Source organism: Montipora capricornis, chromosome 10 (genome assembly GCF_036669925.1).
Source record: "Montipora capricornis isolate CH-2021 chromosome 10, ASM3666992v2, whole genome shotgun sequence".
In the NCBI taxonomy this organism is placed as follows: domain Eukaryota; kingdom Metazoa; phylum Cnidaria; class Anthozoa; order Scleractinia; family Acroporidae; genus Montipora; species Montipora capricornis.
The window spans coordinates 33,434,254-33,451,753 of NC_090892.1; the positions used below are offsets into that span (position 1 = coordinate 33,434,254).

General features: G+C 40.4%; 1 protein-coding gene across 3 annotated transcripts in view; it reads left to right on the forward strand.

Annotated features, from left to right (window-relative positions):
• LOC138018762 (phosphonopyruvate decarboxylase-like) overlaps positions 1–15,022 on the forward strand; it is a 21,058-nt gene extending 6,036 nt beyond the window's left edge. The window contains exons 8-11 of one of the 3 annotated variants that reach the window (XM_068865450.1): positions 173–389; positions 995–1,192; positions 10,235–10,439; positions 13,522–15,022. In XM_068865450.1, coding sequence (XP_068721551.1) covers positions 173–389; positions 995–1,192; positions 10,235–10,417 — 598 coding nt within the window. In that variant the 3' untranslated portion in view covers positions 10,418–10,439; positions 13,522–15,022. Of the gene's footprint in view, positions 1–172; positions 390–994; positions 1,193–7,582; positions 7,754–10,234 lie in introns of those variants that run through there. The other 2 variants (XM_068865449.1, XM_068865451.1) reach the window with 2 other exon arrangements.
• The last annotated feature ends 2,478 nt before the right edge of the window (positions 15,023–17,500 follow it).

Consider the following 17,500-nt stretch of genomic DNA (forward strand, 5'->3'; position numbering starts at 1 on the left):
ATGATGATGATGATGATAGTACCTACAGATGCCAAAGTTTTAATTTTATTTCAGTTGTAGTAAGGCTTTCGTGAGTCAGCTATTTTTTCTTTAAGTGTCGTCAACTAGAGTTAAATTAGAAATGAATCAAGGATTGTGCTTAAAATGCCTTTATTTCATGTTATACATGTAGATATCCACTGAATAGAGAAGGTGCCATGAAAACTATTGTTGATGCTCTTGGAGACCGTGATGTGGTTGTTGGTACAACTGGTATGTTGTCACGTGAGCTGTTTGAATACCGTGTAGCCAAAGGACAAGGTCATGAAAAGGATTTCTTGACAGTGGGATCAATGGGTCATGCATCAGCTATTGCACTTGGAATTGCTCAGTTTAGACCAAAAAGACAGGTGTTTCAAAGTTTCTTTGTAATTAGTGCCAGTACAGTGCCTGGTTGACTTCATGCAAAAAGTGATTTTCATTGTGATGGTTCCTGGGAAATCGCTATTTAATGTAGAGTATTTTGATGTTGACCTTGTCTTCATCAACCTCTTTCCCTCAATTGTTCCATTGTGAGCCAATGCAGCAAAAACAGAAGAGTTAATTGAGGTCATAAGCAGTTTGAATTTAAAGCTCTTATATGGTTCCATATGAGAAGTGGTCGTGGATTTCAATGAATCCACAAAGTGGAGGGGTGTCTGTGGTAGCCTGCTCAGTGGGCAGTTTTGTCCTAGCCTGCATAGCTGTCCAAGCGGACAAACAATTGGCAAAAAAGAACAAACAAGCCGGGAGGAAATGTGGCAATTGGGGCAGGGAAAGGGAGGTTTTCCCTGCCCCAGTCCCCTTGCGTCTTTGTTGATTGTTAATTCGCTCGGACAAAACCGCATGCTGTGCAGGCTATTTATATGGTTCAGAGAAATGTCTTGTTATTAGACTCGCTATCCTTGCATGATTATACCTGAATATTAAACTTTTTTTCTAAAAAGAAATGCATCTTGTTTTGATATTTTTGTAGGTTTTTTGTTTCGATGGTGATGGTGCAGTCCTCATGCACATGGGTGCCTTAGCAACCATAGGACAAAGTGATGTTCCAAACTTTAAACACATCTTGATAAACAACGGCTGCCATGACTCTGTGGGGGGCCAGCCCACAAGTGGGGCGAGTGAATCGTTTGACTTTTTGGGTGTGGCTCGGTCTTGTGGCTATAAAGCAGTAAGTTCCATTTGTCTTACATCAGGGACTGAGTTAACAAACTGCAGTTATGTGACATTATTCTTTTGGCTCAACAGACCTCAATAATGACTTAACTTTACTTTGCTGTAGTTTCAAAGTCTCTCACAAGCAAGGGAGGAGTTTTAAGTTTGTTTGTAAAACACTGGCTTGTTCTGCTGACATTAATCAAACAGATTTACTACATTATGCAAGTTGACATAGTCAAAGTTCCATATAGTCTGTATTTTCAGTGACTGCACTGTATAGAAGAAAAATGTGTTATAGCATGGTGCTTTACAGCAGCTCTTAATCCGCCTTTCTTGGAAAGGGTTGTGAAGGCAGGGCTATCTCACATAGCTAGTGTTGCGTGCGGCGAATCCATGAAATAAATCCCTTTTCTCTTGGCAGCTTTGCGTTATACACCTTATTCAAAAATGGACGCCATTTAAATATTCTTTTCTTTTTATTTAAATGAGCCCTTGATGCCTCGTTCTTAAGCTTAAAATTCAAAAGAATATTTTATCTTGAACGAGGCAACAAGGGCCAATTTTTATCCGCATAAATCAGCGGCCATTTTGGAATAAGGTGTATGCAGCCCTATTTTATTTCATAAGTCAGTGAAAGGTATGAAACAACATTAAATTCACTTTGGAAAAAGAGGAGAACCAACCATTTGTAGATGTCCTTGTTGATAACAGTCGCTCTGATTTTCTAGTTACATCATTGTTTCGTAAGAAAACTTACACTGGACTGCTTACTAATTTTTTCAGTTTCACACCCTTCTCTTACAAAATTGCCCTCATTCGTACATCAGTGGACAGGGCTTTCAAAATCAACAACACATGGTTTGATGAAAAACTGTTTTCCATGCAATATTATACAACTTTAGGGCTAATTAAGCTTAAGTCACCCCGAGAGGACCGCTGAAAAGAAGCTTTATTTGTCATGCAATTCCAGACTTTTCTAGAATTATCGTACAATCTGTAATATTCCAGATATTCCAGAAATTTCTTTTATGTGACTTGGCAGTTTCTACAAATTGTAAACCCTGTACTATAAATAGTAACAGAACTTTCTAGACGCTTAGATTGAAAGTATAAAATCAGGCTTGTAAGTTATAGAAAAACCTCATTTGCCCGAGGGCTTACCCTCGTAGCTGGCTGTGATTGAACTTACATGTGTGCTATGGATGGATGCTGTACTGTGAGGAAGCTATAATCAACTGCGATAACTATGGTGGAGCTATAACCTTTGACCTTGCGATATCCGGAGAGAAGAAAGAGACAATAGCCGAAAACATGTACATCTACATGTTCCAGCACTCGGCAAAGTCCCTTTTTGACTTGTGGCTGTTTCTGCTTAGGTGGCCTCGTACACCACAAGCCTTTTTAGACCGGGGACTTTATCCCCTACTCTTCTCGAATAGTGTTTGGGTTCTTTAACGTCCCACAGGGAACTTATGAACATAGAAGATATTTGTGAGACGGGACCTACGGTTTACAGTCCTTATCCGAGAAGACTTGAAGGTCTAACCATTTGCAGATGAAAATTACAAAGGCAGCACTTTCTCCTCAGTTATGTTAAGATCCTGAGTGATGATCCGGCCGGGGTTCGAACCCGCGACCTCCAGCGTGACAGGCCGGCGCTCAAGCAATTGAGCCACCGGTGCGCGGTTCGAAAAGTAAAGAAGACAAAGAAGTCAGACTTCATTATGAACTCTTCTGTAAGAGTTTGTATACACAGAAAATCAAGTGAGTGGAAAGAATCCAGTGAATCATGGAATTCAAGCATTGTTGTCTACAGTCGGTGGAACTTGGAGTTAGAAGTTAATCAAGATCAACACATGAATGGCCATTAAATACAGTAAGCCTGCTTTACGAACTGCTTAACTTAATTTTTAACCAAAGTAACAGTAATAGTGTAAAATTAATGAAATAATAGTGAAAACGGGTAACTGCTTATTGTCACACTTTTGTTGCGTGCCTTATAGCGTACTCGGGAGGTCGTTTTCACTTATGCCTTGTTCGCGGACATCTCTTGGTTATTCCAGCACATAACAGCCCCTTCTCTCTTTTAGTACGACCTAAAATTAAAATCTTTGCCAAGAGGTATTGTAAGGATGTAGACATGAGCGTAGCCTTTACCTCCATGTTTAGTATGAAGGACACGATCCGAAATGTGTTGCGTTCCCAGGTTGTAGTTGCATGTGCAGGTTGTAACGCCAGATATGTCGGTGAAACCACCATAAATTTGATTCGCAAACATTTGCTTTCGGATCGTAATTTCCATACCTATACCGACATCTGCAAGGCTCCGAGTCGAGTAAGAACTTATTTGTTCAGGTAGCTGCTTTGCCATGTTAGACTCGGCCCTTGCCCCTTTCCAGGTTAAGATTAAGGAAGCCCTCCATATTGAATGGGAACGACCCGCACTTAACAAACAACTCAAACATATTAATTTGACACTTGTATTTTAATTTGCTGTTCACCTTGCATTCCAGTTATTATTGTATTGTCGTTTAAATTCCCGCAATTCCTAGTATCTGTTTGTTTCTTATTTGCATTTTGTATTTCTAGTTTGCCCCAAAATCCGTTCTCAGGTTGAATCCGTTTTTACCTGCTGTAGGTTAAACTGGCGATCCTCACTTTTTCCTTGGTTAAATATGCACATGAATTAAAGAAACTTTTTTGGAGCCTAAATTAAGCCTGGAGAAAAGTTAGGGTCAGGTTGGGATTAGTTCTGATTACTATTTAACAATTACACCCGTAGCCTCAATAGCCCATGAGGCAAAGCCGAATGGGCTATTGCCCCGTGGCCCTTGAGGGCGAAGGGTCTAATTGTTTTAGTATCACCCAACTGGTCGCACAGAAAAGGCAATTATAAATAAAGTTATCAAATACAAGTTGAAGAAATATTTATTTGGGAATAAAACGAAACAAAGCGTCACGCATTTCGCTACTCTAGTCCTTCAGTGGCGTAGCCAATTAAAATGCAAGATTTGCATTAGTCCACTCGTTGGGTGATACTAAACTTGGATATCAATTGAATTATTGTACAAAAGTAAACAATGAAAAGACTGTGTTGGGTTGAGCATTGATTGAAGATGGAGTCAAACCCAGTGTGTTTTAAGCAACCCTTTTAATCACGCTCGCATGTATTCATGTGCTTATCTAAAAGAAGCACCTACATGAAGCATAATACCCAACATAGTTAATCGAGGGACTGGTTATGAAACCTTAGAACTTTCAAAAGCGAGAACAATGTTGTTGCAATCGATGTTGAATTGACCGCGACCCTGCACAATCTTTTGTTTTCGCTTCGCACGGGTTCGCAAATTAGTTGCTCATAATTTAATGGAAGGATTTGATCGGTTATTTTCTCGAAAAAAGGCGTGTTTTGTGCAGGTTCAAGGCCAAAAATACGGACAAAAACATGAAACAAAGGAACTTGTCCAGTTTCATAACCATCTCCATGCATTAACTATGTACCCAATTATGGCAATGTCCACACTATGATAATGATAACTTTACCTGCTCGGTTGGTGATGGTGACATCTTATTTCAAGTCCACACTGGTGACAGGCAGGGGGGGGGGGGGGGTGGGGGCCATGTCCACATTGCTTCTCAACCTTTTTGTGGACTGGATCATGCGGCGCACCACTGAGGATCAGATCAGGGGCATCGGATGGACGCCCTTTTCCTATTTGGAGGACCTAGATTACACTGATGATCTAGTCTTACTATCACACACCCACACGGACATTCAAGAGAAGACGCAACGCCTTAACACCTTTGCGAACCAAGTTGGCCTCAACATCAGCAGCAAGAAGACCGAAATTAAGGGACTGAATACTCCCGACGCACGACCAGTCCAGATTGATAATGAAGAACTTCCTTACACAGACTGATTTACCTATCTTGGCAGCATCATCAGTAGAGATGGAGGAACTGATCTGGACATTCAGAGCCGTCTCAACAAGGCCAGAAACTCGCTCAACATGATGAATGTATCATGAAGTATGGCACTCCTCCACTTACAGTACTCTCACCAAGCTGAAGATCTATCACAGCTGCGTCCTTTCAACTCTCCTGTATGGTTCAGAATGTTGGCGCCTAACTGAGAAGGATTTAACAAAACTCTCCACATTTCACACCAAAAGCCTTCGGCGTATCCTACGCATCGTTTAGCCTAATGTCATCTCAAATAAAGATCTCTTTGAACGGTGTGGAACTGAACCAATGGCTACCATCCTGATGAGGTGACGCTGGAGGTGGATTGGCCATGTTACCCGTCAAGAAACTTCCATTACGAAAACTGCTTTACATTGGAACCCAGAAGGGATACGGTAGAGGGGCCACTTCAAGATCACTTGGCGACGGACAGTGGAGAAAGAAATCAAGGAGATGGGGAAGACCTGGGGAGGCATCAAGCTTATGGCAAGGGACCCGCAGATGTGGAGGGAGCATGTTGCTCCCCTACATGCCACTTAAGCGTAAAGGGCATGAGTGAGTCCTAACTGTAACGCGGTAACGCAATATAGTAACAAAACATCAAAAGCAAACATTGCATATCATGACTCTGGATCAACTTAATGTGTATACAAGGATTTGGGCAATAAAAACAATGCATGCGGTTCCTGTCGTTAAATTTAGCGGTGGGGGGCTTCTGATAGGTCACCATCAGGCACTGGTGTGGTCTCGCTCTGAATTCTAGGCTTCAGATGCTTCCATGTTGTTTGATATATTCTGCCACCAATGCCAACTAGATGTGTTTTGGGCTCTTGGATGGGTTGCGTACTGTTCATTATAACAGCTGGTTCCTAAATGCCTTTTAAGGTATTACGAAACACTGACTCCTTGTTGTTCAAGATCCTTTTGTCGATGCCGGCTTCCTTGTTGTGGGTTTCTGCTTGCTTGGCCTGACGCTGTTAGTTTGTCTAAAGGTGGGTGTCGTCCAGAGGTTGTTTGGACAGGAGGTTGCTTGTTGCACGTGGTAGCAGTGTTTGAGGTTTTCGCCCAAAGAGTAACTTGTAAGGTGAGGGAAGCTGGTTGTCCAGTGGTGTTGTGCGGTACATCCATAGGGCTGTTGAAGGACATTCTTCACTCTCTGTTGCCTTTAACAGCGAGCTCTTGCAAGTTCCAGTTGTGCTCTCAGCTAGGCAGTTTGCCTGGTGGTGTAGGGAGAGCTGAAGGTTAGCGTGATACCGCTTAGTATACACTGCGTCTTGAACTTTTCTCTGACCAAAATTAGCATTTTCAGCCGTTTTTACCGCTTTAAGACTAATGCGTTTGTTAAAAACGGGTTAAATGGCCTTCTGGAGTACAAATACCGTGAGATATTTGTACTTGTTTGGGTGTTATTTGTACTCGGCTAACTGCAGTTGAATAGTAATGATTATGATTATGATGATGATGATTATTATTAAGATATTATTAATTTTTGGGACACGTCGTCGTCATAGGCGCCCACGAGCAATACCGCTAGCCATGATTACCATGCGAAAAGCAACTGGTAGGTTCCTACCTGGTTTTGGTTCTACCACTTTGATTTCATCACAAATTTTTTGCTCTTAAACATTGGGCGTAGATCTGCTCCGATTATCTCGCTCAGGTCGTTAAGAGTTCGTCGAACGATGTCGGCCGATGTCCGATCTTTGAATGGCAAAACAATTCTGACGAGTTTGCCTTGCTGGATTTCACGGTGCACTTTTAATTTGCTTTGCCTTGCGCGCAGACAAAGCTGGTAATGGTAGAGCCTAAACCTCCCCTCATTAATCAGCACTGCGTTATCTACAAATTCTCATATGATCTGTATGATACAGATTATGTTGGATATACCTTCCGGCATTTCTTCCAAAGCATCGCTGAACGTACTCTGCTATTGGAAAACAATTAAAAGAAGAACATAAGCTACGTGATTGCAATTTACAAGATCATTTTACCATTCTAAAGAAATATCACACCAAGCTCGACTTGCTAATCTACGAGATGCTGTTCATTAGGAGATTGCAACCCAAACTTAATACACAATCAGATTCCGTCCGTGCAAAACTGTTTACATGACAATAGATTATTTTGCGCTTTTAGTTTCAATTTTTATTATGACAATAACTGCTTTTATACTTTTAGCTTAAACCTTAATTTTTGAAATATTTTCACACTTCTCTTATGTATATATATATATATATCTTATTCGATGGCTTAACACATAATACGCGCGGGTATTATTTTTCTGAGCCCCGCAGGGGCGAGGAAACATACGAGCAATAAGCAAAATGTCAGTGAGTATTATATTTTAAACCATCGAATAAGAAATTTTTTATTCCACTACAAAATGGATATTATTTTGCTTCAATGTCATTTGGTAATAAAAGCATAATCTGTCCTTCAGGGTGCGTGCGTCACGCTGTGGAAACGTTCTTGGTGTAGGTATTTGGCTTTCAAGAACAAGTTTATTACGTGCTTCACATGAATCGATATAGCTGCTGAGTTTCAAGGACATGTCCTTGAAAGGACAAGAATGGCAACAAGGACATATGTTAAGTGAAGTTAACGTAACAGCCGTAACTCAAATAGGTATCGCGCGAATAAGCATAACTGAAATAGGCAGAACGCAAAAATGCATAACGCAAATGGCCATAGCACGAAAAGGATAACACAATGAGGCATAAGGCAGAGCCATAACGCAGAGGCATAACTTAAACAGGAAGAAAAAGTCCGATAGCGATTATATGTTCTTTCCCTTGACATGTCTCTCTCTTTGTCCAGCAAGTCCAATGATGTTTATTCTCTATTTTCGAATTCCCCATAATACACTTTGTTTGCCCCCCAAATTTTGCATAAACCATTGTTTTCAAATGCTCTTGGGAATATGCAGTGTCCCCAAAATTTGGGGGGCAAACAAAGTGTATTATGGGGAATTCGAAAATAGAGAATAGGCTCCACATTCTCCTTTCTGAGAGTTGAGATCATCGGCCTCCTTACCGAGTGGTTGTTGTGCCTACCTGTCAATCCGGCGGCATCGCTCATGGATTTCATGAAAGAACCGAGCGAATTTTTTCCTAGTGGCTGTTTCTTGAACCAAATCTTGGATGACGGCTCAACAATCGACGCCAGATAAAACGGGGAATCTGCATTGGTCATTTCAGGCGGTCTTCTTGCCAAGTATTCTTTAATGATGCTCACCGGACAGCGTGATCCACCAGTAGCGAACATTTTGGACTTGAAAGTGCGGTCAGGGACGAATTCGTGTTCTCCAGTCCGAGTCTTGCTTCCACGCTCAGTTGTCCACTCAACATACTCTCTTCCATGGGGGGCATTCTATGGAGGTATATCTATGACATAATTCAATGATCAGTATTTGAAATAAAATCGTCCAAATCATGAATGAATCAATCCAAAGCTGAATGCAACAAGCCGATTCTGCAAATGGCCATCACGGAAAGAGGTATAACGCAGAGGCATGACGCAAAAAAGCATAACGCAAATAGCCATAACGCAAACAGCCATAACGCAAATAGGTATCGCGCGAATAGGCATAACGCGAATAGGCATAACGCAAGTAGGCATTACGCAAAAAGGCATGACGCAAAGACGCATAACGCAAATGGCCATAACGCGAAAAGGATAACACAATGAGGCATAAGGCAGAGCCATAACACAGAGGCATAACTTAAACAGGATCCGTCCGATAGTCCGATAGCGACTATATGTTCTTTCCCTTGAACAATCAATTGACTTTTTTTTTAGAGCTGAAATTGTGTACGGAGTACACAGCCGTCATGGCTATTTTGTTATGAATATTTGCGTTATGCCTTGCTTCGTTACACCTTTCTGCGTTATGCCTCTGCGTTATTTCTCTTTACGTTATGGCTATTTGCGTTATGGCTGTTTTGCGTTATGGCTATTTGCGTTATGGCTTTTTGCTTTATGCCTCTCTGCGTTATGCCTCTTTCCGTGATGGCCATTTGCAGAATCGGCTAGTTGCTATTCAGCTTTAGATTGATGCATTCATGATTTGTACGATTTTATTTCAAATACTGATCATTGAATTTTGTCAAAGATATACCTCCATAACAGTCTTCGCGTTTAATTTGTATGTCTCCAAACTTTACTCGGTGATGTTAGTCACGAGCTCTCCACCCAAAGAACAGGGTGTTGTAAAACCAAACCGTGCGTACAAAACTCTGTGGTGTGTGGCATCCAAGTTGTTTCTCGTCCCACAGCTTTTGAATTTGAGTTTCACTTAGTCCTTGCGCTTTGTTTGGCTTTTGCCCTTTGCCAGAACGGCAGAGTTGTTTCTCTGGCCTTTGTAAACTGTCTGTCAGAAAGTATACTGTACTGTTTCCTCTTTTCCCTTACTGAACGGTCGAAACTCCGTAACATAGCTGTTAATGTGTCAGGTTCGTAATCATCTCCGTTTTACTTGCGAACATTTAAAAGAAAGTGGGTTAAAAGTTTGTCAAGTTCTATTTCTGGTATGTTTTCAAGAGTTCTTTTTTCGTTAACAGTTTTTGCCCAACGGTGAAATATGTTAAGGTCGTGTTTTTGTTTCTGTTTTCGTTAAGAAAATTGTCAATGTCTTCATCGTTCAGTTGTCCGCTTTTTGTTTTTTCCGTCAGTTCTGTTTGCTCAGCAACTGTAACAAGACCACCTTCCGTTTGTTCAGTAAAATAGTCCGTTCCTGTTAGCTCGTCATTTAAAAAGTCGAGTCCAAGGGAGCCAAACAAGTCGAATTCGTCCGGTCCGGCTATGATTGGTGCTCTCCTGTTTTTAGTCCGTATTTGCTCTGTTCTAAACCGGTCAAACCGAGACACTACAGTGTATTACCGTTTCATATTTCGTGCGTTCTCTTGACCAAATATGGTAAAATGGTTTAATAGTGGAATAATAAATATATATATTTCACTAGTTCAGTTTTTTCATTAGCTTGATAATGAAGACATGGAGTCATCAAAACGTCGCAAAAAGTTTTCATCGCTGGTTTTTATTCTCAAATAAAATCGTTTAAGAACTTGTTTGTTGTTCTCATTGTCCTGTTTAGGTAATGAGAGCAGAACAAAGAGAAGAGGTCTTGGAAGCAGTCAAATTCTTGAGAGGTTTAGAGGGCCCAGTCCTTTTGGAAATCAGAACAAACAAGGGTGGCAGAAAGGACCTAGGACGACCAACAAGGACACCTATTCAAAACAAGAAGGACTTTATGCACTTCCTGGCCATTGACCATTAACCATAAGAATGATGATCAGATGGTAACTAAGCATACAATAATTATAGTATTGTGCGTGTACTTATTTTACCTGTATTTGAGAAGTGGGTCCAGCAAGAGGTTTGCGCTGGCAATCCCCTTGTGAGTTAACGAATAAGTTTCTCAGTTTTACGTCCCTCAGCACTGATAGAAGATTGAGAAAGAACGACACAATGGGAAAGAGATAACCTACTGCAAGTGAACTGTAATAAATATCAAAGAATTGTGTTATGACAAGGAGATGCTGAAAGAAAAATTTATGTTACTGTCGGAGGTGAACTTACAGAGCAAACCCATCCGATGAAAATATTGGGCAAAAAAATTGATGAGAAATTAAATTTTAGTCTTCAATTAAGTGATATATGTGAAAGTGCTATTAGTAAGCAACTTGGGATATTGAATAGATTGAAAAATTTATTGCCACCTAGTGTGGCGTTTTTCTCGAGCATCCGACTGGTAAAATTATAAAGACCACAAGAGAGGGCTTAAAGGGAAGTCTTTAAAAATACATCAGATACATGTCGTACTCTACTCAAGAAAGCTAAGTAAACAACATTAGACAATAGAAGGCTCAAGATATACTCATCTTGATGTGTAAAGTTAAAAATGGATTAATACCGAAGTACGTGACGGATCTGTGGAAAGGATAGACGATATAACTGTCTCGCTGTAAGACAGTCACTAACACGTAATACTCCATCGCTGTGGGTTAAAACTGACAGAAAAAGAAAGGAGTATTAAATGTTTGTCAGCTTTTAGAACTATGATACACAAAAAGGATATATCAGCTGATGTAAAGTTATGTGGGACTGAGAGATTGTAACCTGTATTAAAGTTAGCCCTTACTGAAATTATATTGAATTTATAGATAGTGGTGGGCAAGTTGTAATTACTCTGGCTTTCCAGGGAAACGCCCGAGGTTAGATTTCAGCTTCGTTGTTTTGCGTTCAGTCTGAGTCACAAATCACTCTCAAGCTTATAAAGTGCATGCGTGGCATTAAGGAACAACGAATCGACGACGTTTGCATGTCAGTGCCTACTGCGCATATCTATGTGGGGACTTGCCGGAGTCGCGCCAAAGTGGACGACGTTGGTAAGGGCGATTTGCCGGCGTCTTGAAAATAGCACGACGCCAAGTGTCAGGTGTCGTCAAGGATAGGAATAGCACTTCAGATACTTGCATAACGCATGTATCAAAGCTAAAACTAAACAATTGTAAGTGATTTTTTCGTCAGGTTGCTGTTCAGAAAGTCAATAAATGTCCTCCCTGCAGAAACTAAACGCAGCCTTGAATTCGTCGTTTGTTTTCTTGTTCAAATCGAACCTTTCAGTAGGGAAACAGTTTTTTTCTTACTTCTGAACATCGTATAAAACTACAATTCTTGTTCGGTCATAAGCATATGCTATACAAGCTTTCGCTTCTGTGAAGTTAGGCATTTTGAATCGAACTACTTGCCTCGTGAAAAGATTAAAAACAGACTTAAGAATCGGCGGGAAAATTTACCTCCCTCACGAACGTCGTCGTCTTTACTGCGAATATCCTAAATTCAAATTTGTACCCGACGGCGACGCGGGCTATCACGTGACCCAACGGTTCCGTCTTGCGAACGTTGTCTATTCGTAAGCCCCCTTTTTGAACGAAACGTTGAAAGTAAGCACGAGTATGGTTTCTAATTAGCTCAAACTTCATGCAAATGCACACACCGTTCGCAGTACACCCACGCCAAAAAATGTCGAGTGTTTTCGCAACGGGTCGGTCGGCTTCGGTTACGAGTGAACTTATAACAAAAATCGTTACCATCACTCTAACCTAAATAATCTGACGATCCAGGACATCAGGATGCGTCTAGTCAATATATTGCTGTGAAATATTTCAGATCATTTAAGGATATACATTGCAAGTAGTTTTGTATTTTAGTTCGTGTACTCTGTTAGTCGATTGTGATATCTGTTTTACTTCATGGATGCGAGTCCTGGACATACAGTAAAGAGATTTTAAAAAAGGTAAGTGCGTTAATATTTAAGCGCTATAGAAGACTACTGGGCATCGCTTGGAGGGACAGACGCACAAACGAGTGAATGAAAGAATAGGTGGAAGACTTAGCCGGAGTACATATACCCCTGATTCAAATTGCGCAAAGCAGAAGATGAAGTTCGTCGGCCATGCCGCGAGACACTCCAGCGAGCTTAGACTGACTAATAACATTATGCATGGACGAGTTCCTGGAAACAGAGGGCGTGGTAGACCACGGAGAAGCTGGATAACAGATATCTGTGAATGCACGCGGAGTACACCACCACAAGCTATAATTAGGCTTGCTGAGAAGAGAGACTTGAGAATGATCCCGGCATCAGAGTGCCTCTAGGGATCCTGGGAGATCTTTGGCGTAAAGAAGAAGAAGAAGAAGAACTTGAACGTGAAGTTGACCTTCTTGCAATGAACGACTAGACACGGCAACAAAGGCTAGGTATGGATGTATGTAGGTATATGTAACATCCACCAGAATTCAACAAGGTAACAACAACTTTCGATTTAAGTTCTTTAATAGGTTTTTCCTTCAGATGAACAGGAGTTACGACCGAAAGTGCAGGTAATGAATCACTCTTGTACTTACCTGGGCAGTTAAGGCCATTTCCCAGTAACTAGACGCGTATCTGCGTGAACTCGTGCTTTCCTGAGTCTGGGATCGTCAAAACGCTCAACATCTTTTGGTGTGGTCTACCGCAAACGGTGTTCAACGACACCATTTTCTTTCATTGCCACGCATGCCTCAATGTTCGCACATCCACTATAAAAGATCAATCGACCATTGCACGACCATGCCCTGTATGCACTTTGGCTAATTTTGCGCATGCGCTTTACAAACTTGAGTGCGATTTTTGACTGAACGCAAGAAAAAAAAACGAGACCGAAGTTTAACCTCGGGTGTCGTTCCCCTGGAAAGCCCAAGTTTAAAAAAAATTTAAACAAAATATTTTTGAAGCCCTTCTTTGGTTACAACTTGCCGAAGTTGTCCAAGTATGAGCGAGAATTATCTTTTATCAATTAACTTTGTTCATTACGCAATTTCTACATCAATTTATAGATTCTCTAACGGTGTATTCGCTCCTGTGGAAAGTGGATGTGAAGAAAATCAGGAGTAATTGAAGGCTTATGGGTTTCACATTTTAAAATATGTCCCTCACAAAGTATGGGAGATTTAATTTTATTATATAGATATTGATGAAATACCAGGATTTCTCCTTTTACTAAAAAATCATATCTTCACCGCGCGCAGTGAAGATATCATTTTTATCTTTCACATGTGAGGATATAGGTGTAGTCATGGTAACCAACACGATTAGCCAATAAAACGCGAGCTTTCTCTTTATTGTAAGATACTTTTGTGGTTTAATATAATTCTTCTCTACTACATTAACATTTTTATTGCAAACTTTGACATTATCATGATTTGTTTTTCATAACTTTCTTATCTTGTTTCTTGTTACACAACATGCGTGTTTTAGCGGTTGGTGACCACTTTTTCATCATTTCGAAAATGAATAAAACAAGTTGTTTTAAATCTAGACATTTCATCAATATCTATATAATAAACAGAACATTACATGGCCGCTTGGGGATACGAATTTTATCTTCTCGTGCTGAAAGTATCTCTCACTCGTTCGCTTCGCTCACTCGTGAGAGATACTCGCAGCACTCGAAGATAAAATTCGTATCCCCGCGCGGCCATGTAATATCCTCTATGTTCAATGTGCGATGGGTAATCGTAGCTCGAGCCTGCTTTTCATGCGCTAGAAAAAAACATAGTTACTAGAGGGGAATGGTTAGGAAGATCGGCAAACATCAAAGGAGCAAACAAAGATGCCAAGATTTAGGTTGGAAAGTCCACGACCGTGCACAATCTTTTGTTTTGCGTTCATACACTATGCATGAATTACGTAACCAACACGTTTCTATTGGTTAGTTCTTCAGTACGGAGTAAACAACTATTATGTTTTGTGCACGGTCAAGGCCAAAAAAGAGAACAAAAACCTAGAACAAAGAAAGTTGTCTGGTTTCATAACCATTCCCCTCTATTAACTATGAAAAAACATGGGCTGTAACTTATCGTATCGCCCTTTAACTGGGTTAATTTATTTGATATTATTGCACCATCCCGCCCAAGCAGATCGCCATAATATAAAATTATATGAATCAGAAATGCTAATTTATGATTTTTGAAATGCTTATTTATGATGAAGAGGTTTATTTAGTTTTTATCTCCAGTTTAAGACTTAAACTGAAGTGGTAATTTAGATGTATATCGATCAGTTCAAAAAATTACTTATTTATTAGCGGATTTGTAAATTTAAGTGCATTCACGGAAGAATTTTAAGTAACAATATCCTCTGCGAAACAGGTGTTAAATTAGAATTCTAAGATATGGAGTATGGGATTTAATCTTTCAAGTCGTACCTCCAGTGTCATTTCGTCTTGTTTTTTGGCAAACAGTGTTGTTCCATATTTATCATTGCGGAAAACGCTTGTACAACTATTGATGTGAAGATAGAAGATTGATCTTGAAGTAACAATTAAGTGCAGTAAAATCCCACTTTTGCGCCCTTGGAAAGGAAACGAAATCGCGCGTTACAAAACTGAAAGATGGTTGCAGTCATATCTTATCCAGGGGTGCTACATGAAAACCAATTAATTTACAAATCAAGAAAGGAATGTTGATCTCGTCGTCCAAGGTCCCTGATTGGGGTTAATAACGGAGATGAATTGTTTATTAAAAGAATGTAGAATCATGTCCCATGAAACTTTTAAATTCCTTCCAGCAGGTCGTACGTCACCAACGCAAGTTTTTATTAGTTCCTTGATTGCAGAGTTCGAGAAAGCGAATTGTTTGAGCTGTCCAGATTCTAATAAATTGGAATTAAATGCTAATTCCTGACTCAAGCAATTCTTAGAGAGACGGTTCGAAAAATCGTAATCCATCTGTGAAAGTTGCCTAAAAAGGATAACCCTGCGGCTCACATTTAAGAAGGGAATGATATGGTTTACATAATTAATTGCAGCATTCGGTCATTGCTGCTTTCCCCAAATTTTTTAATGTGAAAGAAAGTCGTACCTAACATTTGAATGGATTAAAAAAAAAAGAAGCCAAAAAAAATGCTTTTAATATTTTTTCTGAAAGTTTCAAGTTGCAGCCGTCATCTTAAGAAAGAGGGACCTCTCGACAGCTCAAGAACAAAGAGATCTCGCCATGCCGTGCTTCTTGATCATTTCAGTGAAACAAAACGCGATAAATAATGAATGGACACATTTTGCGGTTTCGATCGGACCATCAACATATTTCACCGCCCATATTAGGTCTGTATAGATAGAGGGTCCCCAACAGGGTTCTTTAATCCCCCAATCCCGACCAAAATCTTCCCTTCATCCCGAAATCCAGAACGTTTTTATCGGGCAATCCCGATCCCGGTCATGACGTCACAGCATGACGTCAAACATCGTCGTCAATTGCAACTATAGTTGATTTAGAATACGCCTTGTTAGTCTTTTCCACCAACCTTCATGATCCAGTTAACCTTAATTGCAGCATTCCCAATCCCAGTTTTGAAACCGAAATGATGCGGTTCATTGAACGAGCAAACAAACACCACTCTACAATTAAATTCACTAGCAAAGGCGAAAAGGTTTAAGAGTACTCCAGTCCTTGATGTGTGCGCACTTCAAACCTTCTGAAAGCAACACGATCTCTTCCTCAAATGACGGATTGTCCTTCATTGTCGGTTTTTTTTCAAATCAAGCATATTGGCTCCATTTAGATTACGCTGTCCCTGGACTTGTGATAGCAGATAAAACGAGAAAAGTAATAGTAGTCCCTAGACAGGATTTAAACCCGGAGCACCCACTTTGAAGGAACTGTTCTTATCCACTTAAAGGGACAGTTTCACGGTTTTGCGCATGTCCAAGCTTTAGGGCTAGCAGTTGTAAATTTTACGGTTTCTTTGAACCAGATGATGTTAATTAAACACAGAGAGTATTAAAGCAAATACACTGAATGACTAAGGCCCAAATTTGGTGGAAGACACTGCGGGTTTACACAGAAAATATCGAATTTAGTTTTGATCTCGAATTTATTGTATGGGTGGAAAATTTATTCTTCGCACAGGTTGTCATAACGCATGAGTAATCTATTCGCATGAAGTAGGTTCATAACACAAAGGAAATGATTACAAAAGTAATTCCAATGAGTAATTCCACTTCTATGGCATTGTTTCCGTTTCCTGCATCAGTGCTTTCGATTGTTTCAATAACAATGGAATTAAATGGGCTGACGTGACAGTTTACCCATGCGCAGAGACGTGAAACTTTAATGGAGGGAGAGACTTGTTGTCTTAAACACCTCCAATCTCGACCCCAGGCCCCGGTTCCTGGAAAGCCGATTAGCGCTAATCGTGGATTAAATCCCTTTTTACTATGTGTAACCGTACGGGCCCTCGAGCAATTAAGGATTAATTTCACGCGTATTTTCAAAGTTTTCACAAAATTGCCCGAGTCGCGAAGCGACGAGGGCAATGTGGAAAATTTTGAAAATACAAGTGAAATTAATCCTTAATTGCTCGAGGCACTTGCGATTACTTGTTACTATACTGGTTGCCGTATGGCAATCCCAGTCGGAAAATGGGTAGATTTCTCTGTTTTATTATTTTTATTTTCCGTGTCGGTAAAAGTCTTGCCTGTCACTCCCCTGGTAAGTGGTGTCTTTGTGCATAGAGCCTTCTGCGCGTATTTTCTTAGGATCGAGAGGGTAGTGGGAAATGCGTAGATTTCTCTGGTGGACACAGTAGAATCATTAACTTAACCTGCAATGGCGTCGAAAGTCATGTAACGCGAATGGCGTTTTAGTAGATCCTTAAACAAAATATACCCTTATGGAGCTCAATAATGGAAAGTCAGTTGGATAGACTAGGCAGGCGGTGAAATACAAACACCTGGAATCTTAAAAGCGACGAGTAATGAACTTCGACAACAATCTATCGCCTGTCGAGCCGAAATCAAAGTGTGCTGTTAACAAT